The sequence below is a fragment of the Puma concolor genome, chromosome F2, assembly GCF_028749965.1.
Source record: "Puma concolor isolate L17-30 chromosome F2, mPumCon1.1.hap2, whole genome shotgun sequence".
Classification (NCBI taxonomy): Eukaryota; Metazoa; Chordata; class Mammalia; order Carnivora; family Felidae; genus Puma; species Puma concolor.
The window spans coordinates 49,537,494-49,563,171 of record NC_141684.1 but is presented as its reverse complement, the minus strand read 5'-3'; the positions used below and the strand labels follow the sequence as shown (position 1 = coordinate 49,563,171).

Genomic DNA, 25,678 nt, shown 5'->3' with positions numbered 1-25,678 from the left:
CTTTTTGCTTCTCTGACTTGGTAATTTCCAAAGTCCTATCCTACAGATCGTGAATTCTTCTGTTGTGGTTGGATCTACTTTTGAAACCATTTTTGAATTCTTCAGTTCAATTGTTGCATTTTTCAACTCTTGTATATTTGTTTGCTTTTTTGTTTGATCATTCTGTTTCTTTACTGAACTTCTCATTTTGTTTATGCATTGTTTTCCGTCTGTCTGTGTTTCTTTGTAGTTCACTGAACTTCCTTAGGTGGATTATTCTGAATTCTTTGTCTAACAGCTCATGGATCTCTATTTCCTTAGGGTCAGTTAGTTTTATTAGTTTCCTTTGGTGGTGTCATATTTACCTTATTTTTCCTGATCCTTGATTTTTTATATTATTGTCTGCACATCTGAATAATTGGGCTCCACTTTCAGACTTCACAGTTTGGTTTGGCAGAGAGAGTTCTTCACCAACCAATTCAGTTTGGGTTTCTGGGTGTCTGCTGGTTATGTCCTTGGGCAAGTGAGTCATGTTATTACAGTCAATTTTTGTGTGATGCAACCGTTCAAACTGTAAGGATAGAGATGAGGGACTCTGCCATTGGCTGAGAACAGTTGGATACGACTCCTATCCAAGTGAGGCTGTAGGGTGGGTTCCATGATTGCCTGGATTCTCTGTTCAGGCTTACTAGATGGTCTGGAGTAGGTACTATATTCAGTAGTAGGTGGGACTATAAATTAGCTTCTCTGATGTAGCAGGGCAGTGGGATGGGACCCAGTCGTTGTTTGTGTACCTGAATCAGACCAGAGTGTGTACTGAATTCCTTGGTTAGGTGAAGCCTCTGGTTTTTCTCTGTAGATGGGGGAAGTTGTAGGCTCTACTCTCTGTTCATGTGCTACTGTACATAGGACAGTTGAATGGGCTATGGAGCTTCCTGTGTGCTCTGGTTAGGTTCCCTAATTGGACAGGCTGAAGGCTGTAGTCACCAATATCAGGGATGTGAGTTAGATTCCCAATCTGGGTACAGCAGGAAAAGCAGCTTTAGAAGCAGGTAGGGTTCATTGTTTGTTAACTCAAGCCAACCTGAACCCCAAATTCCCTGATCAAACAGGCCCACTGGCTTTGCTTTGTAAACTGTCAGCAATACCTGTTCTCCTTGACTGAGTGACTTGAATATAGTTTCCAGGAGTTGTCTCCAGCCCTTAATGGTCAGATGGGGCCAGATGACACTCTCCACAGCAGCTGGGGCTATGTCTTAGCTCCCTTGCCTGAGTGGGAGGAGAAGGGACTGCTCTAAGCTACTCAAAATTTCCCAAACAGGTTCTGTACTTGAGGGGGGCTACCCTTAGCCTTGGCTAAGAATCAATCCCTCTGCCTGTGCATATTATGAGAATGCTCCATGCCTGGTACTGGCTTTTCTGCAGGCATTCAGTTCTGCCTGCCCGACTCTGCCTGCCACTGGCCCACACTGCTTCCAGGAGTTGTCACTAGCCCTTCTGGCCAGATGGGGCCAGAAGACTCTCCACAGTGGGTGGGACTGTGAATAAGCTCCTTGCCTGGGCAAAGGCAAATGGGGCTCTAGGGTCTGCAACTTCCTTGTTTGGGGATCTGAATCAGACAGATCTGTACTTCATTGAGTTCCCTGGTCAGAATGCATTCCTGATTTGTTTCTGCAGAAGAGTAAACCCACTGGTTGGGATTACTACTTGAGCACGGGAGGTATGAACTTAGTCTGCCAAGATCCACTTACTGGCTATTGCAAACCTCCCCCATCTTCTCCATCACAGTCAGATTCCTAGTGGTTGAGACCCACAGATTCTCACGGATTTTCCTGCAATCCCCATGTTGAAAGATCAGAGTATGGGCTCCCACAATGCTTGGGGGCTGGGGATGGTTGTCCTCCTTGGGTTCTCTTTTCACAATGGAGGAACTGGAGGCTCAGGGGAGACCACTTTGCTTGGTGCTATGCTAGCCTCAGGTAGGGGCAATGTGGTCACTGTGTAGTCATTTCTCTTACCTTTCTAATTCAGGCTTTTGGTCTCTGTGTTGCAGACTTATCCTTGTGTTCTAGGATTCTCTCAGTGATTTTTTTTATTTATTAAATTAAAAAAAATATTTATTCATTTTTGAGAGACAGAGACAGACCATGAGCGGGGAAGGGCAGAGAGAGGGAGACACAGAATCCAAGGCAGGCTCCAGGCTCTGAGCCGTCAGCACAGAGCCCAACGTGGGGCTTGAACTCACAAACTGCAAGATCATGACCTGAGCCGAAGTTGGTCGCTCAACTGACTGAGCCACCCAGGCGCCCCAGTGATGTTTTGTTTTTAAATAGTTGTTAGTTGTTCTTGTGAGGGGAAGCAAATCAGGAAGAACTTATGTTGCCATCTTGGTGATGTCATTGGCTTATTGAATTAAAAAAATTTTTTTAATGTTTATTTATTTTTGAAAGAGAGAGGAGAGACAGAGTGTGAGCAGGGGAGGGGCAGAGAGAGAGGGAGACAGAATCCAAAGAAGGCTCCAGACTCTGAGCTGTCAGCACAGAGCCTGATGTGAGGCTTGAACTCATGAACTGCGATATCATGACCTGAGCCCAAGTAGGATACTTTAACCAACTGAGCCAGCCAAGAGCCCCTGTATTTTTTTTTAAGTTTGTTTAAAGAGAGAGAGAGTTAAGTTTGTTAAGAGAGAGAGAGAGAGAGAGAGACAGAGAGAGAGAGAGCACATGCACATGGGGAAGGGGCACAAATTGAGTCCTGAAGAGTGAATGGGTATTTTTCAGAAGGTGGACATTACAAAGAGATATGAAACCAGTAGGGAATTCTACTGAAATCACAATAGCAATACCAATGGTAAAAGTCCAGATGTGTTTCAAGAATGGTGAGATATAGAGGGAGGATAGGAAGTGGTTAAATACATTTGGTGAATAAGACTTGGCACTTAGTGTATATGTAAGGAAAACAATGGAGTCAGAACTAATACAAGACCATCCATTGGCAGACCCTACGTCTCTCTATTAAAATTGGGGTGTCTTCACTCTTCAGATATTAATTGGAAGTGTGGCCTGCATTTTCTCCATGAGAGGCTGTAAATCTATATTTTAGTCATGGATTTCCTCTTTTAGATTAATATATAATGTCCTTGAAAGCCCTCAATTCTTTTCTTTCTTATTTTTTTCCTCAGAAAAAAGAACCATCTTTAAATAGCTACATGATAGTGTTGGATGTAGCTCATTTTAACAAAGGTCACAGCATTTTTGAGTAGTAAACACGATTACCGGATCTTTCCAGTATATAGATGTTTGGCAGGCATGCCTCCATCACTGGAATAAATAACTAGAGTTCCAGGGGCATATGACAGCTGTGGGCCTGTGAAGCCTGTGGGTATCTGGAAAGAGCCAGATGCATCCTGTTTCTCCTCAACTATAGCCAAGAGGAGAATCAAGGCAAAAAAGCTCCCTTTTGCTTGAATCAACCAGACTATTGAACAAGTTTAGAGCTTGTCTGTTCTGCTGGTTTCAAGTTGGCCTTAGAAACCAAATGGGTAATAGGAGCTGTATTTGAGAAGCTCCCGTCAAGAATCTAAGATTCTTTTCAATTGTAGCTCAGCAGCACCTGGATTCTATTCCTAGAGTATTTCCTCCTGTGATGATAATATCAGCAATTAACATACTTTTATTTATAAGATTTTATTCTTTAGGGAGTACTCAACCTTTGGGAGGGGTCAGCTAATTAATTTCTGCAGTGTTTCAGATTAGACTGCTGCATGTTTTATGACCCTGAAGATTACAGTGGTTATTAAGTCACTAAAATATTAAATCACTTTTCAAAGGATTCACAGTAAGGAAGAAATAGGAAACATGCAAAGAACTCAAATCCTGGATATTCTGAGAAGTATGTTCATCACTGCCCTAAAACAGGACCCTCACAGAAGTGTTCACTCTGTTTTAAGCAAGGAGAAAAAATAAAAAAAGAGAAGCCACATTATCAACAGAGAAATAACATACTTCAACATTCCAAGGTAACCCCACATAACATGAAGTCATCTGAAATTATCCACATCTCTGGAACCCTGAATATGTAACTTCTTAGTAGGTATGAAATCAGAGTTTGGATGAACATCTTTCTTATGTAGTGTGGTGGGACGATCACTGGACCCTAAGCCATAAAGCTCAGTTTTGAATATTGTCCCTTTCACTTCTTAGCTATGTTATCCTGGACAAGATAATTTACACCTTGCAACTGCCATTTTCTCACGCCTGAAATTGATATATCATTACCTGCCTGACAGTGCACTCTTCTCTTCACCTTAAGAGCCAGAATCCTAGTTTAAGACTCCATCATCTTTCACTTGAACCACTATAACTGACTTTCAATTGGTTTCCTCTATTTTATTCTTGCTTCTCTACTGTCACTCCTCCACATAGCTGTTGGAATGGTCATTTAAAATCAGATTTCAAACTGTATGATTCTTTTGCCTAAAATCCTCCACTGGTATCCATTTATATTCAGAATAAAATACAAATTACTTATCATTGCCTAAAAGATCGGTAAAATCTGGTTGTTGTTCACTTCCTTGGCCTACTCAAAACTGCTATCTTAGCCTGACATTTAAGTTTTCCAACAATTTGACAACTAACTCTACCAACCTCTTCTTCCATAATTCATTTATTCACATATTCATTCAACACATACTGAGCATCTATTCTAGGTCAGGCACTCACTGACCTAGGTCCTGGGACTAAAGAGCTGAATGAGCTAGGTCTTTAGGGGAAGAAGGGATAAATAGAAATGTGAAAATCCTTATTTTACCAATGCTCTCAGAACAACCAAACTTTTGCCGAATTTGAGAAGGAACCTTAGTTATTTTATGACCTAAGATTTTTCTTTTATGACAGATGGTAGACTTCGATATTTATGATCTGTCTTTAAAATACCTGATTTCTCCAAACACTGCTCCAGCTTTCAGAGTAACCAGAACTTGAGCACCATCAGAGCCTCCAAGAACTTGGACTTCTCCTTGCTTGATGATATACATTTCCTTGCCAATTTCTCCCTGCATGCCAAATATAAACAGGAAATGATAGTAATTTTATTCTTGACAAGTATGCCCCAAATTAAGAAACAAACTCTTCTAGAGGAATAATTATAAATAAAGCAAGAAATATCAATGTAAAAGTAATTGTCTTAAGACCTGAGGTAGTTATAGACATTGGTTCGACAGACATGAAAGGAAATTATTAGGAAAGTTCTGGTTCCCAACATGTGAGCACTGTATGCCACCACTGGGCAGGTATCACTCAGCACATTGTTTTAGGAATGGGTATGGGTAGAGGAAATAGCGGGTTGTAAGCATAATCATCCTGACTTTGGTGACCACTGCTATGCTTTGAAGAAGGTGCTTGGTCTATCAAAAGAGCATGGGCTACAGCCATGCAAACGTCAACTCTATTCTTCTGCCTATAGCACTGATGTCTGAGTTTAGTAATTGGAGCACAGGAGACCTTTAAGGTATTATTCTTGTTTCATATTGAAAGGAAAGTGTTAATGCAACAGGTTGTTTTACTCAGTCTTGCTTATCTCTGAGGACTGTTGGAGCCAGGGCAATGACCCTTGTTCAAAGCACTGAGAACTAAACTCCTGCAATGTTCACATAGTTACTGGTTAATAATTTTATTCTCTATTTCTGGGGCAGTGTGGCAGGATGTACCAGGATTTCAGCACTGTTTAAGGTAAGCACAAAGATTTATGATGTATATTTGGTATCTAGTTTGGAGTCTGAACCATGGCTAGTCATGTAGCTACGTGACCAGCCCCATTTAAGAACTTCTGACACCAAACTCTGATGGGTGTTCCAGTGGAGACATTTTGTTCTTGTCTCTCTAGGTCCACAACTGAGGAGAAAGTACTGTTATGACCATTTCAGAAGTAGGACTTAGGAAACCTGCACCTGATTTTTCTGGTCTTTGCCTATGTATAAATTTCCCTTCCTGTTCCTGCACTGTATTCTTTGCTGTAATAAATCTTAAGCCATGAATATAACTTTATGTTGAATCATGCAAATCACCAAACTAATGGGTGGTTATGGGATCCTTGGAACATCTCTTCTCACTCCCAAATGCAAAAAGAATAAATATGTTTTACATGAGATCTAAATTGCAATTGGGTCAAGAAAAGCTGTTCTATTCTAAATAAGCCAGTTTGCCTATTACCAGGCAAACTATTTGGATAATAGCACCTATAAGTCTTAGTGAATTGGGTCTTGATCATGCTGAGCTATAAAATAATAGCATGAAAACAACAAATTTACTTACTTGGTTCAGGAAGGGACTGGGTTATTTGAATTCATTAAATATTCTTGTTGCCATATTTTCAAAAGATTAGGATACATTAAAATTAACTCAGGATTAAACAGTGTTGATTATAGTTCATGCTCTGTGATGGCTGAGACAATGTTTACTTTGTTCCAGTGCTGAGCATAGGGCTTATGATATAAGCACTCATTTATGAATGAGGGAAATATAGTTTAACCATTTTCTAGGGAGTTTTGAAGTCTTTTAATACCAAGAGTTTTTGTATTATAATCATTAAGTAGAATTTAAAGTTTTCAGATTCTTTCAGTTAATATCTGTGACATTGAAATTCTCATTTTATCTCCCCATTATTTTTATGAGGAAGGTAGAGTAAGCACTATTACTTCCACTGTACAGAAAGAAAAATAAAGGCACAGATTGGCCCACTTGACTAGCCAAAGTTCCATGACAGTAATTAGAAGCAAAAGGAAGCCTAGAACATGGATCTCCTAACTGAGCAATGCAAGAAATATTTTTAAATTTTGCATTGTGTGGAATATTAAGCATGTATTTATTCTCAAACATAGATAAAAGAAGAAATTACAATACAGATGGATCTTATTACAGTTATTTCCATAATATCAATGCTAATAACAACATGTTGCATTTGCATAGTACTTTTAAAAACCATAATATCTGATATTTACATTGCTCCTTATTTTAATACCTATATTTGTTATATCAGAACATACTACTTTGTAATTCCAAAGCATTTTCATCGATAGTAACTCATTCAATTCTTGCAAAAATCTCAGTGAGGTTAAAGATATTTACAAATTGATAGTAGAGGCTTGAAAAGTTAAGTGTCTTGAGCAAATTTACAAGGCTGGCCAATAATAGCATTAGAACTAGCAGCACCTATGTCACCTGACTGTAGAATATATACAGTTAGATCATTGATAAATCCAGTATCAACACCAATCTCTTACAAACCAATAAAATAGCTATGAATTATTTTTTAAAAAGGAAAAGTGTCTGCATATTACTATTCCACAAAATAGGAAGTAATGATTATGATGGGGTCATATTCCTTATTCTTTGCATGAAGTAATTCTCAAGGAACTGGAATGATTTTTCAAAGGCAGTTATTACAACTGACTGGAGGTAGAAGTACATAATGGGCACTTAAATATAGCTCAGCACTTTTAATTATTTTTTAATGATCATTTCAATAATTTTCCAAGGAGATCTGGCATAATCAACGAACCAAAACTTCCACGATTTCTTGCATATTTCTAGACTAATTTAAGCTTTTCGTGCAAGTTTAATTAGCATTCAAATGAAGTAGACTTTCCTCAGAGAACAAGGTCTGACAGCATGTGCAAAATAAGATCAAACCAAGCTTTTGTGGTTGGTTTATGTGCTAATTTGGAAGTGTAGAAATGCAAGAGCTTCATGTAGAGTAAGGTAACCCTTAGTGAGAGAGCACTTCAAATTTTCAGAGTTCCTGTGTAGAAGAATATATCCAAGGCTATTAGAGACATTCTGACACTCAAATTAATTCTTACAATTAATTCTGGGAAAATTCCCAAATAATCTTTGAAACAGTTCAAGCTACCCACTCAATATGTTTAGGAGTCATCTTGAGGATTAGGCAGGTCAACAAACTTAGTCCCAAACCCTGACATTTCTTCAATTGTTAAGGCAACTGACAATAGAATGAGTTTTTTTCCTTCCTGTTTCCTACAATGATGTGTGAAAATGATAAGCAAAAACAAAGCTGAATTCAACAACTTTTCATCTCTGTCAATATCTACTATGATTAAATCCTCCTCTCTTAAAAACAAAAACAAAGAAATGTGGCAGGTAGTCTCATTTCTGTCTTCTCGTTTCTGCCATTTCCCCTATTTATTCCTTTCTTTCCCTCATTTGTGTTCACTGATCTGTTTTTATTATTGAGTGATGAATGTATGTGAGGAAGGAATTAGAAATGAGAAAGCTGTATCTACTCTGCATTTCACACTTTGTTAAGCAAATTTGCACTGCTTAGGGGCATGGGTACTAAAGTTTCTATGAGTTATCTCAATTTCCAGTCCCTGGTGCTATTGGAACAAATTGAAAGGCCATTTTGGTGCATTAAGGCCATGTCATTCCAAATGTACCACTGCCCTAAAGGGGTCCTTAAACTGAGCTGTGGTTTGTATTTCCCATTTCAATAAAAATGATTTCATATCACCAGGGTGCCTACTTTTAACTTGGACTAATTTGTGTGGGATTGCACACACACACACATAGATACACACACAAACACACACACACACACACACACACACACATACACCACATCTTTATCCATTCATTAGTCGATGGACATGTGGGCTCACTGGCTATTGTTGATAATGCTACTATAAACACAGGGGTGCATGTGCCTTTTTTGAATCAGTATTTTTTATCCTTTGGGTAAATACCTGATAGTGTAATTGTTGGATTTTAGGGTAGTTCTATTTCAAACTTTTTGAGGAACCTCCATACTGTTTTTCCCCAGTGGCTGTACCAGTTGGCTTTCCCACCAACAGTGGAAGAGGGCTCCCTTTCTCTACATCCTTGCCAACATCTTTTGTTTCCTGAGTTGTTAAATTTAGCCATTCTGACAGGTGTGAGGTGGTATCTCATTGTAGTTTTGATTTGTATTTCCCTGATGATGAATGATGTTGAACATCTGTTTTTGTGTCTGTTGGCCATCTGTATGTCTTCTTTGGAAAAATGTCTATTCATGTCTTTTGCCCATTTCTTAACAGGATTATTTATTTTTTGGGTGTTGAGTTTGATAAGTTCTTTATAGATTTTAGAACTAACCCTTTATCAGATATGTCATTTGCAAACATCTTCTCCCATTCTATAGGCTGCCTTTTAGTTTTGTGGATTGTTTTCTTCACTGTGCTGTTATTTATCTTGATGAAATCCCAATGGTTCATTTAGGCTTTCTTTTCTTGCCTCCATATATGTGTCTAGTAAGAATTTGCTATAGCTGATGACAAAGAGGTTGCTACCTGTGTTGTCCTTTAGGATTTTGATGGTTTCCTGCCTCACATTTAGGTCTTTTATCCATTTTGAGTTTATTTTTGTGTATGGTGTAAGAAATTGGTCTAGTTTCAGTCTTCTGTATATTGCTGTCCAATTTTCCCAACACTATTTGTTGAAGAGACTGTCTTTTTTTCATTGGATATTCTTTCCTGTTTTGTCAAATACTAGTTGACCATGTAGTTGAGGGTACATTTCTGGGTTTTCTATTCTGTTCCATGGATTTATGTGTCTGTTTTTGTGCCAGTACCATACTGTCTTGATGACTACAGTTTTGTAACATAGCTTGAAGTCTGAACTTGTGATGCCTTCAGCTTTGTTTTTCAAAATTGCTTTGGCTGTTTTGTGGTTCCATACAAATTTTAGGATTGTTTGTTCTAGCTCTGTGAGAAATGCTGGTGGTATTTGTACAGGGATTGCATTAAATATGTAGATTGCTTTGGGTAGTATCGATATTTTAACATTTGTTCTTCTGACCCATGAGCATGGAATGTTTTTCCATTTCTTTGTGTCATCTTCAATTTCTTTTATAAGTGTTCTCTAATTTTCAGAGTACATATCTTTTACCTCTTTGGTGAGGTTTATTCCTAGGTAACTTATGGTTTTTGTGTAGTTGTAAATGGGGTTGATGGCTTGATTTCTCTTTCTGCTTCTTCATTATTGGTGTATAGAAAAGCAACAGATTTCTGTATATTGGTTTTGTATCCTGCGACTTTTCTGAATTCGTGTATTGGTTCTAGAAATTTTTTGGTGGAGTCTTTTTGGGTTTTCCACATGGAGTATCATATCATTTGTGAATAGTGAAAGTGTGATTTCTTCCTTGCTGATGTGGACGCATCTTATTTCCATTTGTTATCTGATTGCTGAAGCTAGGACTTCCAGTACTATGTTTAACAACAGTGGTAAGAGTGGACATCCTTGTCTTGTTCCTGACAGTAGAGGAAAAGCTCTCAGTTTTTCCATTGAGGATGATATTAGCTATAGGTCTTTCATATATAACCTTTATGATCTTGAGGTATGTTCCCTGTAACCCTATTTGGTGGAGGGTTTCTATCAAGAATGGATGCTGTATTTTGTCAAATGCTTTTTCTGTATCTATTGAGAGAATCATATGGTTCTTATCCTTTTTTAAAAAAAATTATTATTAGTGTAGTATATCACATTGATCTATTTGCAACGTTCAACCACACCTGCAGCCCAGGAGCAAATCCCACTTGGTTGTGGTGAATAGTTAATTCCTCTAATGTACTGTTGGATTCAATTTGCTAGTATATTGTTGACAATTTTTGCATCATCATGGATCAATAAAATTTATTGATTTATCATCATGGATGCAAAAGGAGAAAGGAAATTCTCCTTTTTAGTGGGGACTTTGGTTTTGGAATGAAGGTAATGTTGGCTTTGTAGAATGAGTTTGGGAGTTTTCATTCATTTCCATTTTCTTGAGAAGAATAGGTATTAAATTTGAGAAGTTTGAGAATAATAGGTATTAAATCTTTAAATGTTTGGTAGAATTCCCTTGGGAAGCCATCTGGCTTTGGATTTTTGTTTGTTGGGAGATTTTTGAGTACAATTTCTTTGCTGGTTGTTGGTCTGTTCACATTTTCTATTTCTCCCTGTTTCAGTTTTGGTAATTTGTATGTTTCTAGGAATTTATCAATTTATTCCAGATTACCCAAATTATTGGCATATGATTTTTCATGATAATCTCTTGTAACTGTTTGTATTTCTGTGGTGTGGGTTGTGATCTCTCCTTTTTCATTTGTGATTTTATTTATTTTGGTCTTTTTTCTTTTTGATAAGTCTGGCTAGGGGTTTATCAATTTTAATAATTCTTTCAAAGAACTAGCTCTTAATTTCATTGATCTGTTCCACTGTTTTTTTGTTTGCCGGTTTGTTTCTATATCATTTATTTCTGCTCTAACCTTTATTATTTCCCTTCTGCTGGCGTTAGGCTTTATTTGGTGTTCCTTTTCTGTCTCCTTTAGATGTAAGGTTAGGTTGTGTATTTGAGACATTTCTTGCTTTTGAGGTAGGCCTATATTGCAATATACTTCTCTCTTAGCTGTGCCTTTGCTCCATCCTGAAGGTTTTAGATTGTCATGGTTTCATTTTCAGTTGCTTCCATGTATTTTTTATTTCTTCTTTAGTTTCCCAGTTAACCCATTCATTCTTTAGTAGGATGTTCTTTAACCTCCATGTATTTGTGGTCTTTCCAAATTTTTCTTGTGATTGCCTTCTAGTTTCAGTGTTGTGGTCTGAAAATATGCATGGTATGATCCTGATATTTTTGTACTTGCTGAAGCCTGATTTGTGATCCAGTATGTGATCTATTCTGGAGAATGTTCCATGTGCACACAACAAGAATGTGTATTCTGCTATTTTAGTATTCTGAATATATCTGCTAAATCCATCTGGTCCAGTGTGTCATTCAAATCCATTGTTCCTTGTTGATTTTCTGCTTAGATGATCTGTCCGTTGCTGAAAGGGCGGGTGTTAAAGTCCCCCACTATTATTGTATTATTTTCAGTAAGTTTCCTTATGTTTGTTATTTATTGATTGATTGATTTTGGTTCTTTCCAGTAGGGGGCATAAATATTTACAATTGTTATGTCTTCTTGTTGGATTGTCCCCTTTATTATGGTATAGTGCCATTCTTCATCTCTTGTTACAATCTTTGTCTTGATGTCTAATTCACTCCATATAATTATTGATAAATATGAATGTAACCTGTAAAGTCATTATTTCTGGAGATTTTCTCTGTTCCTTTCTAGTCTTTGTAGCTTTTGTTCTTTCCCATTCAAAGAGTCCCCTTTAATATTTCTTGCAGGGCTGGTTTAGTGGTCATGAACTCCTTTAGTTTTTGTCTAGGAAACTCTTTATCTCTCCTTCTATTCTGAATGACAGCCTTGCTGGATAAAGTATTCTTGGCTGCATATTTTTCCCATTCAGCATGTTGAATATATCATGTTGCTCTCTTCTGGCCTGCCAGGTTTCTGTGAAGAGATCTAGTGTGGACCTGATCTGTCTTCCCTCGTAGGTTTGGAATTTCTATTCCCTTATTGCTCTCAGGATTCTTTCCTTATCTCTGTATTTTGCAAATTTTACTATGATATATCTTGGTGTTGGTCAGCTTTTGTTGATTTTTATGGGAGTTCTCTGGGCCTCCTGGATTTGAATGTCTATTTCTTTCCCCATATTAGGGAATTTTTCAGCTATAATTTGCTCAAATAAACCTTTCTGCCCCCCTTCCCTCTCTTCTTTTTCTGGGACTACTATGGTGAGAATGTTACTATGCTTAATGAAGTTGCTGAGTTCTCTAAGACTACATTTGTGATCTAATATTTTTCTTTCCCTCTTCTTTTCAGGTACATTATTTTCCATAATTTTATAGAAATCACTTATTCATTCCTCTACTTATTCCATCCTTGTCATTACCTCCAGTCAGTTTTGCATCTTGGTTATAACATTTTTCCTTTTGACCTGATTAGTTTTTAGGTCTTTTATCTCTGCAGTAAGGGTCTCTCTGATTTATTCTATCCTTTTCTCAAGCCCAGCTAGTATCCTTATGATTGTTGTTTAAATTCTTGTTCAGGCATATTACTTATTATGTCTATTTTGATTAGCTCCCTGGCTTTGACTCTTTTTGTTCCTTCCTTCAGGATGAATTCCTCCATCTTGGCATTTTGTCTACATCTCCATGTTTTGTGTATTAGAAAAGCCTTTTTCTGGTCCTATTTCCACTAGAGCTGAAGCTGTGCAGCACTGTATGATCAATAGAGCTAGTGCATGCATGGAGGAGGATAATGGGGGATGGAGGTTGTGTTTTCTTTGCTGTTGTTCCTTCCTTGACTGATTAAAAAAGCCACCTGCATTTGGCTCAGGTCATGATTTCATGGTTGATGAGTTCAAGCCCTGAGTCCAGCTTCTCATTGACAGTGGAGAGACTGCTGAGATTCTCTCTTTTCCTCTCTTTGTCCCTCCCTTGCTTGCTCTCTCTGTCTCTCTATAAAAATAAGTAAATAAACTTAAAAATAAAGGAGTTGCAGAGCACAGGGGGACAGAGCTTGGTGTAAGAGGCTCAAGCCTCTGTTGTGTGCTCTGTGATGATAGGAGGTGTGAAAAATGGCATCAGCCCACTCTTTTCCCCAGAGAGCAGAGTTTGTGCCCATTGCTCCTCAGACAACCCTCACAGAAGAGTGAACAATCTCCCTTCTTGAGTCTGAGGCTTCTGTCTGATCCCTGTCTTCATCCTGTCTGTGTCTGTGCCTTCTGCCTGCCTGGTAGTGCAATGCTCCTGTGTTTTATCTCAGGTGCGTGGCTGAGTTTCAAAACACCATTTTAGGGACCCAGTGCAGCATGGGCCTGCACTGATCCCTTGGGGGATGGTCTCACCATGCTTTGGCTGGTGCAGTTTGTCCCAGAAAAGCAGTCGCATGACTGTGCAGGGGTTTGGATTTTATGGTAAAGTATAAAACTGGCATCCGGGTTAGCTGTCAACAGAGGAGTCTCTGCTTGTATGCTAATGAATGGAGTAACTCAATGGCACCCACCAGCTCTTTTGTCCCCTGACAGGCAGTACCGCCTGTCCCAAATGCATTCCAGGGAGGGGAACTGTCTATTCCAGTGTGACCTAGGGGATCCTCAGAGCACGCTGTCCACTCCCAGGACTCTTCTCTCCTTGTCCACAGGAGCACCACTACACCTGCCAGGCTTGACCCTAGCAATGGTGCAGATTTCTAAAACTTTAGACTTTCAGGTCTACTGCTTATAAAAACTTGTGATAATCAGCCTAGTCAGTGGTTTTGGGGAAGTTTTTTTTTTCTGTGCAACCCCTGTGTGCTGCTTTCTCTTCCTCTCTCTCTCTCTCTCTCTCTCTCTCTCTCTCTCTCTCTCTCTCCTCTCTCTGTGATCAGGGCTGTTTTCCCTCTGCACATCTGCAATTGTTTTCTCTTCCAAATCACATCACTGCACCTCCTACCTTCCACGATGTGGCCTCTTTTCTCTCTCTAGTTGTGCAGTTTGTTCTCAGTCCTCAGATCAATTTCCTCGGTGTTCAGAATGATTTGATAATTAAGTAGCTGTGTTTGAGGGATGAGGCAGGCATAAGGTCCTCCTACTGCTCTGCCATCTTAACTTCTCCACTGAAGTGAGCACATTTCACCGTTATACATTTAATTTTATTTCACTTGTTCATTGTTTATATCTTCCATCAGGCCAGTGATTCTCAACTTTGGCTGCATTTTAGAATCATCTGGGAGCTTTTAAAAAAATACTGATATGTGGGTTCCATTCTGATACACTGAATTGTTTGGTATAGAGCCCAGACTTCTAATTTCAGTAAATTCTGATGTATACTGAATTGAAAAGCCCTGCACTAGACTCTAAGCCCCTGGAGAACAAGAACCATCTTTCTTGCTGTTGATTATACCCAGTAATCAGCATGGTGCCTGGCTCATAGTGCTAAAAAACAGTTTTTGAGTTTTTTGAATAAATGATACTAATGTGTTCTAACTTTTGACTTATTGTAGTTCTCTGCACTTCCTCGGTAGAGAGGTTTTTTTCTTTCTGCCTTAGCTCATGATAATTCTTTCCTTTATCTGGAATGCTTATTTCTTCTTTCTCTTGGTTTATGTAAATTCATTTTTTTAGGAATTGGCTTAAATACCATCTTCTCCAGGAAATGTTGTCAGTATCTTAGTGGGACCAGTGTCCCTACTCTGTGTCCTATAACACTTTGTGCTTATGTCTACTATAGCACTTAATAAATTATTTTAGAATGACATAAATGCTTCTCACTCTCACTTGCTTGTGAACTGTCCAGGGTTTTGGATCATTTCTCATTTCTTTAAACTGCTCATCCTTCTCTACTTTTTATATTTATTATCGATTTCACCACTGATTTAGTCTCTCAAGATATAAAATCCAAAGCCAGCATTCCTTCTCTTCTCCCTTAAGTTAGAAATAAGGGACGTGCAAAAATGTTCACTGTAGAGTTATTTATAATAGCAAACATTTGAAAGTTGATTAGAATATATTCATAGAGTATAATATTATGTAGCTTTAAAAATGAGGTTGTAGAAGATTACTGAATAGTAAATAAAATGTTCATATGATATGGGGCGCCTGGGTGGCGCAGTCGGTTAAGCGTCCGACTTCAGCCAGGTCACGATCTCGCGCTCCGTGAGTTCGAGCCCCGCGTCGGGCTCTGGGCTGATGGCTCAGAGCCTGGAGCCTGTTTCCGATTCTGTGTCTCCCTCTCTCTCTGCCCCTCCCCCGTTCATGCTCTGTCTCTCTCTGTCCCAAAAATAAATAAACGTTGAAAAAAAAAAATTAAAAAAAAAAATGTTCATATGATATACAATTACATGACAAAACATAAATGCAGCATGATGTCAATTAAAGAAGATCTTTAAAAAAATTTTTTTTAACAATTATTCATTTTTTGATAGAGACAGCATGAGTGGGGGAGGGGCAGAGAGAGAGGGAGACGCAAAATCTGAAGCAAGCTCCAGGCTCTGAACTGACAGCACAGAGCCCGACGTGGGGCTCGAACCCATGGACCTGACCGTGAGATCAAGACCTGAGCTGAAGTCGGACGCTTAACCAACTGAGCCACCCAGGCGCCCCTGTATGATGTCAATTTTATAACAGAATATTTATCTACATCAATCAGTATAAAAAGATAGGTTGGAATATATGAATAGTGGTTATTTCTGGGTGGTGGAATTTTTGTCTTTATGTTTTTATGTGTTTTCCATTTTAAAAATAATAGCACGTATTACTTTTGCAATCATAAAAATCATAGTAAAATTGAAAAGAATGTGGCATTAATTATCCATTAATTGGGTGAGCGAAATGGAGGTAACTGATATCTTGCTGAAGACATAAAAAAGGCAGAATCACCTTTCACTTCTATAGCTTTTTTCTCCACTTTAAATATTTGGCATTAACGGGGTGTGGCTATTGATTTACATTTATACAAAGCAACTTTTCACACTACCCACACTTATACCCTATAAGTAATGAAATCCATATTGTCTTGTTCCATTTTGAACTCTGAGAGAACATTCTTCTTTTATAAAACTGTGTATCATAATTATTCCTATACTATGGAATTCAGCCTGGAAATTCTGTTTAAACTAAGTTTTTGACCTATGTCTGAACCCCTTAAATGCACTTATTTACTATTTGTGCATTTGAAAGACAGCATGCACTCACCTTTTTGCAGACAAAGTCACCAGGTAAATAAACAGTGGATTTCAATCTTAGCAACATGTCATATATCATTTGTGTATCACAACCCTAAAGAAAAAAATAACAAAAAGAAAAATAATTTTTACAGACACAGCTACAAAGACAACATTCCAAATAACTTTAAAAGGATATGAAAATAAATAGTAATAAAGATCGTCTGTGTTAACACTAAAACATTAATTGCCAATGAATATGGATTTGTTTTGACCTAAAATTTAGAAAAAAAAACCAACCCAATAGTTTGAATGCAAGACTTTGGATCCCTGGTCAGATAGATTTGGGTTCTAATCCTGTCTCCACTACCTATTGCTATGGAATCTCTAATGTCCTCAGTTTCCTAACCTGTTAAATGGATACTAATTCACAATGATAAAATTTTAGTCATGTAAAACTTAACATAATGATTAACTAATGATGGATATTAATGATTAAGATAATATAAGCGATAATAATTGGTTAATATTAAGATTGACAGATAAAAATCAAAATCTGAATATTTTTATTTTTTATAACATCTTTAATACTTTTGTTAAGTATTATTATTTAACCGTCAAGGCTTCTATGTCTGTCTTTACCAACTTATTTATCTTCTTAAAGGCACAGTATCTGTATATAATAGATACAAAAGCAGTACCTGTTGAGTGAATGATGTTCATATCCACTTTAACAGTGTAAGAGACGAATTTGATTTGTTAGGATATGTGTCTAGATTTGTGGTGTGCCCAAAGAATTATAATTTATTGGGACACTTGGGTGGCTCAATCGGTTTAAGCATCTGACTCTTGATATCAGCTCAGGTCATGATTGCACAGTTTGTGAGACTGAGCCCCACAACCAGGCTGTGCATTAACAATGTGGAGCCTGCTTAGGATTCTCTCTCCCTCTCTGCCACTTGTGCTTTTTCTCAAAATAAATAAACATTAAAAAAAGAATTATAATTTATCTATTATGATACGGCAAAGAAGAATTGACAGATGCTTCAAAAATGTTTTTACATAGTGATTTTGAATCTTTTGCTTTCGCCAAATATTGTTACTTATTTTTCTCTCATAGCTGCTTTCCTTTTGTGATTGGTCCTGCCCATCCCTTAGGGAAACTATTATTTTGCAGAAAACTAGTCATAGTCAGTAGCAGAGGAATGAGGAGGAGACACAAAGGGCGTACTCCCAATTTGTGGATTGGATGATCATTCTTTTAGCAATCACGAGTTTTCCATAATGACACGAGTCTTTTAGCAAACACTTGACCTAGATCCATCTGAAATTTAGACATCGGGTTTGCTGAATGATAAGGAAAATTAATAATTTATGATTGAAGTATCTTCACGTAGCCATTGGTGAGGAGCATTCAAATGAATGTGAAGTTAGAATTTTAAAAACTTATGTGAGAAAGTATAGCTTTTGGTTATCCAGGATAGAAAAAAAGGCCAAGGCCGACAAGAATACCTTAATACAGCCCAACAAAAATTGATGGAAAGCTGCTATGAGCAAGCTTTTTTACATGCCCTTGGAGCTATGAAAGATGAAAGAGAGTAAGCTAGTTGGGATGATGTTTTAAGTAAACAGAAAAGCTGTTATTGATGATCGAAGTGAATCATGTTATAAGACATTCCAGTTAAATATCTATAAAACTTTTAAAAGGAGGGGCAATTACAACTTCCCGGGAGTGGGGATAAGAGGGTAGGGAAGCATCAAGAAGTTGCTCATATGGATAGCACAATTTGAGTCAGTTGAAGAGGAGTATAATTTGTATTTGCAAAAACACAGAAAGGTTTTTATATGTAAAGGAAAATTTGCCTTTTCTTACCATGTTATGTATTTTTTTGTGCAACATATATGATTTTTATTTATATTTGTTTTATTCCTACCATGTCTCATAGGTTATCATATTTACTAAAGCAAATGACAAACATGAATTTCTTTCTAAATATTGTGCTTATTTTGTTTTTAGTAAAAATTATCTAAATATATGGCTCATATACCTGATTTCTTTTAAAGCTGTCATTGGTTCAGAGTAATTTCATTTTGTAAACTGGTGTTCTGATCACTCAGAACTCTTAAAAACACATACAAACTTTGGATTCATCTTAGGATCTCTCCCACTAAAGAAAGTTCATGTTCTTGATGTTTTAGAGAAAATTCATTAGAAATATATTTCAAAGTTCTTAAGCTTAAACATGTTTGGAGTATCATTGCAATGGAGCTAACTCTCAATTATTCATATTCATGGATAAGAATAACACTGTAAATAATCAGAAATAGAAGATCTAAACAAACCCACTTACATTTATTTTCATATGTGCAATTTGAATATTTTGGCATTAAGTTTTACAATCCTAATTATAATTTTAGGCCAAAATTAAGTTTTCATTCCTTGAGAAATTCCTACTGGAATGAACTTTGATGAAAATTCCCAGCTGTACTAAATAATATTCATAGGAGTTATTAATGATTTTAAATGTTTTCCTATAACCATAATTCTTGTTCTATAAATGCACAGAGATGTGTGTGCAGTATTTTTTTCAGTACTGGAAAAATTGGAAACAATATAATGCCAATCTGTGGACAGATAAAAATGTTGAAGATTTGTAAGTTGGATTACCATACAGTGGTTAAAATAAATAATTCAGATCTCTGTATATACAGATATGATTGAACTCGACAAAAAATGTGAGCTGCACACAAAAGTAAGGTGTAGAATATATTCAATATGACTCCAGCTCTGAGAAAGTTACACAAAATAGACCTTGATGTTTATATAAAGTAAAATTATAAAAATGAGGATTAGATGGATACCCTTGAAATCATCCTAATGGCCACCTCTGGGAAGGGGAGGAGAATGGAATTGGGGAGAAGAATGGATGAGATGTCAGCTTGACTTTTATTAATTTTAATGAAAATAAAGTAAAACACACATCCTGAGATCGTTTGTAGGAACAGAATGTCCTTTGAGGAGGAATACGTTTCATCTTTTCTTTCTATCCTTCAGGTTAGCTCACAGGCAGAAAGCACTAATAAAGGAAACCCAATCCATGAAAGTGTTAGACCAAACTAGGAGATAAGCTCTAAAATAGATAAGCAAACAATTATTGTTTTCCTCAGTCGAAATGTGCAAGTGCTTACAAGAATAACTTTTAGCTTATAGTTTCGATTTCCTCAAAGAAAAACATCTGAACTGTTATAAATATGAATTTTTATTAACACATTTGCATAGAATATGTATCAATTTATGTAAACGGAACATAGCAGCTGTATGTAATAAAAACTTACAGTTTACATTTTATCAATGAAGTGATTCTGTTTCCTAAATGCTTCATGGACAGGTGCCACTGGCCTTGGGGCCGCTGTGATCTAGAACTAGGTCCTTCTCATCTGTACTTAGACGTAGCTAATGAAATTTGCATTATGAAGTTGTTATAGTTTATGTATATGAGAACAATTATCCCCACCCTTTGAAAATGATTATATTCTTGGGATACACTTTGTTCCACTATTGTGTATAAAAAGAGTTACATCCCAGGGCTACTGTTTTCTTTCTTTGTAATGGCAGCTCCATTTCTTTTATAGAAGCCATTAGGAAATTTTCTGATTTACTGGAAGTGAGAGCACAGTCATTGTTTCATAAATGTACTTTTTTCTATAAAGTAAGAGTACCTGTATAAGTATCAACATTAACATTATATTAATAACGTTTGTATTAAATTTTACTATTTTTTTTTTAATTTCTTTTTCAACGTTTATTTATTTTTGGGACAGAGAGAGACAGAGCATGAACAGGGGAGGGGCAGAGAGAGAGGGAGACACAGAATCGGAAACAGGCTCCAGGCTCTGAGCCATCAGCCCAGAGTCTGACGCGGGGCTCGAACTCAGGGACCGCGAGATCGTGACCTGGCTGAAGTCGGACGCTTAACCGACTGCGCCACCCAGGCGCCCCAAATTTTACTATTTTCTTATCTTTACTGGTTTTATTCTTTCAACCTTCCTGTGATGCCTGGCATTAATTAATTTGTTATTACTCCTGGTTATTGATGAAGGGACGGAGGCTCAGGAAGTCTATTGACTATTTCCCTAAGGTCACACATGCAATAGATGTCAGAGAAAGAGAATCACCAGTGTGTGTGTGTGTTGTTGTTGTCTTTTAAATATATCTTCTGAGCAACTGAGGACTGGATATGTGTATTATTCACTTTTGTACCCCCAATGTCTCACCAGTATTTGGGGCATGCTAAGCACTAAATACACATGGGCTGATGTATAAAATGAAGTTGTTAGAGATTATTCCATTTGCAACAATGGGAAATTCAGTGCTATATGAATATGTGCCACAGATTTGAATAAATATTCTGGAGATCTGGACAGAGTTAGGAGAAATTCTATTTTTATTTTATTCAAAATATAACATCTAGATTAGATGGTGGTTCCTGTACCCAGAAAGTTCTTTTAATAATGGTAAGCTCTGAACACAACTGAAAAGCTGGTAACATTTATTTTTGGAATGACTACTTTCTCAGTCCTGTAGGATGCCTCCAGTTCTGGGCTTATTCCTGCTTAAGTTCTTTGAAACAGAACTTAAGATGTTATCAGTAATTTATAACTCACTGTGACTTTAAGTCATCCTTAAGTATAAACAATAGTCTTCCTTGGGCTTTTCTCAGCTCAGACTTATTTATTATAAAAGGAAATGCTTTGTCCCATCTTAAACTCCATTCTTATTAAGCAAGTGATGGGTGATATGTGTAGAGCAGGGAGTTCTAAATCCAGTTGCCCATGCTATTGACTATGCCAGTCATGTACTTATTGGCAGCTGTTGGAAGCAATGAAGTCAAATGTGATAATAATTTGCAAGTTACTATGTCATAACTTTTTGAGTTCTAAGTCATGTTGGACCCAACCCTATGCTCAATATTTGCAAACACTTGTAAAGGTCACGTCCATCAAGTGTTCCTTGAGAACTGACAATAATTATATTTTTTCTGAGCTTCAGTATCACATAGTCAAAGTGGGAAAGTCACAAGTTGAGTGAAACCCTGTGGATAAATCCAATCCATCTTCCTATGTTCAAGCAGGGCCACATGAAGAAGATGATTTTACCAGTGTAGAAACTCATGTGTGATTGAATCAGTTTTATTTTTCAGTTAGTAATATGGTAATAATAACATAGAATAATTTACTATGTGGCAGGAATTGATATAAGCATTTCATGTTTTGAGTCACTTCATCATTGCACAACCAAGGGCGTTATTATTTAGAATTTCCCCACCTTATTGAGAGTCACTGGAGACTAAGGAATATAGGGGTATAGTATCTGGAGTGCCCCACTAATGTTTTAGACAGAGTAACTGTTCAGGGTGTATAGTTGAATGGAATTCATCTGGGTCATAATCTCATTGTTGAAAATACTTTAAAAAGTCTAGCAACAATACCTTATTACTGATACCACCAGGGTAAAAATATAGCTAAAAAAAATGAAATGTAGTAAGTCTAATTGTAATGCTCTGATTTGAAACCCTTCAGAAAAAATATGTGGTGGCGTAACTGCTTAGGATGTTACTACTGTGGGGTCCGTGTGATTGGTAGAAATAATGGTGTCATTTCCATTCTGTTCCTGACTCAGTCTGTCACTCTCATAGAAAACTCTTCCCCTGCATCTTTCCTACCCCTGAAGCCAAAGCCTTTCCAGGCCTCGCTTGCCTCATAATCACAATGAGTCATGGGTCCCAGTGAAGTGTCCTGTTTGGGATCAGTTCTGCAGTTTTACTTTAGCAGCAAATAGTGAGAAACGGTGTGCTTTCCTTGACAGACTGGTGGTGCCTACATTCTCATTTTGGTATCTCTGGATCCCTGATTTCTTACTGTTAAGCTCTGTTTCAAAGAGATAAGATTTAAATTCTGACCACTAGGTGGAGCAATAGAACTTTTATTAAATTCTCTCTGATTGATGGTAATTTAGAGTTAGAGGCAAAATGTGATTTCCCTAGCATTTTATTTGATAAAATATATTTAAAAATCGTAATCAAAATAATAGATCATAAGCAAGTAGAGAAAACTGCCCAACCTTATAGAAATGATGTGTTCCTTATTAGCTTAATACTTGAGCTTGGGCTGTAATAACATGAAATCTGCAGGGAAGAGAGCCATTTTTGTGAAAAAATTAAAAAAAATATTATGACTATTCATCTCTAAGCTCTTTAGAAACTCTGAAAACACCATGTAGAAGAAGCAAATCTTACTAATTAGCCACAACTGATTGAAGCAAAGTTTTAGTAAAATCCTGTTACTCTCATTCTATTTGCCTTGACTGAGAGAAAAAAGAACCACATGAGATTCAGGGTTTTTTCTTAGGAGCATAGGAAAGTGTGTGTGAATTTAGGTATCTGGGTGTGAAATTGATGTGTTAATACTAATTCTGTGAAATTGCTGAAGAATTGTCATGAGCTAGCATTGTTTTTTGCCCCTAGGAAAAATTTCTCTGGTTCCTCAGCATCTTATCACTTATCCAACTAAGGTTGCTGGGGAATTGAAAACCAGCATCATAAATGGGTTAAGTTCATAGACTGTGGGGTAAGAAAAATCTGTGTTCAAACCCTCTCTCATTGTTTTGAGATCTATGGCCTCAGTCAGGTAAGTAATTTGCACTTTCTGTAAAATGGAGATACTAATAAAACATTTGTTAGAGGTGTGTTGTGAGAATTAACTGACAGAAGCAGATAATACAGTGTAGTACACAGTCAGAACTCAATAAACAGCAGCTATTATTATTTTTGAGAAGACACATGTATCAATTTTCAAATTTGGCATTAGCAATAGCTTGGTTTCTTATCTTTGACTTGATTATATTACATATAGTTCTGACAGTGCTTGGGGACCCTGATGGTTAATTTTATGTGTCAATTTGGCTAGGCCATGGACTTCTCAGATATATAGTCAAACACCAAATGTTACTGTGAAGATATTTTTTGGATGAGATTAATATTTAAATCATTAGGTTATGAGTAAAGTGTGGTATACTCCATTATATGGGTGTGACTTATTCAATCAGTTGAAGGCGTTAAGAGAAAAAAAAGACTGAAGTCTTCTGAGGAAGACAGAATTGTGTTTCCAGACTATTTTTGGACTTGAGCTGCAACATTAACTCTTCTCATGGTCTCCAGCCTGCTAGCTTGCCCTGCAGGTTTTGAAGTTACCAACCCTGATGATTATATTAGCCAGTTTCTTACAATAAATCTGTCTCTCTCTCTCCCTCTCTCTCTCTCTCTCTGCATATCTTATTGTTTCTATTTCTCTGGAATATCCTGACTAATGTAGAGGCCATGAAAGAATTGGGTATAGCAAGGTTTATGGTAACAGTAATGAGATTGAAGGATCAAAAACAGTATGGACAATTTTCATGTAATGTTGTTCATATTATGATTTATAATACTCCATTATTATATTACTTTTGCTAAAGCATTACAACACTCACTGTTCCACTAATATGTAAACAAATTTCACAAGGCTAAAAGGAAAGGAATATAAGCACATTTGTGCTTTTTGCAGTTTTAAAGAAATTTGAATATAACATAAAATTAAAGCAACAGATACATGTCTTTTGAAAAAACTCGAAGCAAGGTTATTTAGCATAGAATCATTCCCTGCAAACAAATTCTACTAGATCTGTATCCATTGTCAAATGTACAAAATGGAGAAAAGTCCATATGAAAATTTTGACTGAAGGCCCAAGAAACAAACTTAAAATATCCCTGAAGGCATCTTAAAATAAATCTTCGTAAGTTAAATGATTTTCAAATACTTTTTATTTCCCCTAATCTGGAAGATTGAAAAGACACAAAACATGCCTGCTAGCCTCCAATCTTGGTGCCAGATCTCTCTCTCTTTTTTCTCTGTCTCTTTTTCTCTCTCTTTCTGTTGGCCTGCCTTTTAAAGATATGGAAAATTCACTTTCAGGAAGAATTCAAGGTATGGAGGTTTTCAACAGTTGACAGTCATCTTTCTTTGTTACTCTTGGATATCCTGGTCTATTCAGTGTAGTTCCATTTCTTGTCTTTGTAAAACTGAAATCTACACTGTCAGTTTCCTGCTTTCTAGCTTTCTTTCCTTATAGGATTGGGCCCACACTATCTACAGGCTTCACTGACCTTTCCAGATTCATCTTTCATTATCATCCTATGCACTGGCCGTAACTTCTTATTCTGTAAACAGGTTATAATTTCTCATGCTTGTGATAATAAGAAGGCTCCTGCCCAGGAGCTTCCACTTCCTCACCCTGTAGACTCCTAAGCATCTTTTGCACACACATACTTCAAATGTTCTCTCCATTGTGCACTCAGCCAGAGAGCATAGGTGATACTCTGCGAATGTATGTAACTGATAGAAGCAACACCAGAGTCAGTTGGGTATAACATGAGGTAAGGGTGTAGGATTACCATTCAGCCTATTTTCACCTTAAGAAAAATAACAAATTTGTATAAACTACTAAGACTGCCTTCACGAAAATAAATTCAGAAAAATCCCATACCTATTCATTTTCTACTTCATTTAGCTTTAGAAAAAAATAACCTTTTTTACTTAACAGAAATATAAGTGGAAATGGGTTCTTTCTGGAAGAAAATGAATTTTTAATGGAAATGTCAGGAAAGAATGAATCTAAGTTTATATACAACATTAGTAAGATGTGAAGATTTAACATTTTTTTCTCGATCAGATTTTGCTGATTTTATGGATTAAAAAAAATATATGTTAGCCTCAGAAAAAACTCTGAGGCTAAAAACTGATAATTTTCCAAATTAGAGATAATCCCATAAAAGTCATTGGTACATAATTTAAAGGTTTTGTTTTGTTTTTAAAAGAGAGACAATTATGTTACTTATTCTCAATTAAGCTAGTCATTAAGGTATAGAGAATTTTATAACATTTAAGAAATGTTTATTTATTTTTTGGAGAGGAGGGGCAGAGAGAGAGGGAGACAGAAGATCTAAAGTGAGCTTTGCGCTGACAGTAGAAAGCCCGATGTGGGGCTTGAACTCATGAACTGTGAGATTATGACCTGAGCTGAAGTGAGAGGCTTATCCAACT

General features: G+C 36.9%; 1 protein-coding gene across 1 annotated transcript in view; it reads right to left on the bottom strand.

Annotated features, from left to right (window-relative positions):
* CNGB3 (cyclic nucleotide gated channel subunit beta 3) overlaps positions 1–25,678 on the bottom strand; it is a 148,067-nt gene that overhangs the window by 21,835 nt on the left and 100,554 nt on the right. Inside the window, exons 14-15 of the mRNA XM_025922889.2 lie at positions 16,572–16,655; positions 4,914–5,032 (exon numbers count right to left, since the gene is read on the bottom strand). Coding sequence (XP_025778674.1) covers positions 4,914–5,032; positions 16,572–16,655 — 203 coding nt within the window. The remainder of the gene's footprint in view (positions 1–4,913; positions 5,033–16,571; positions 16,656–25,678) is intronic.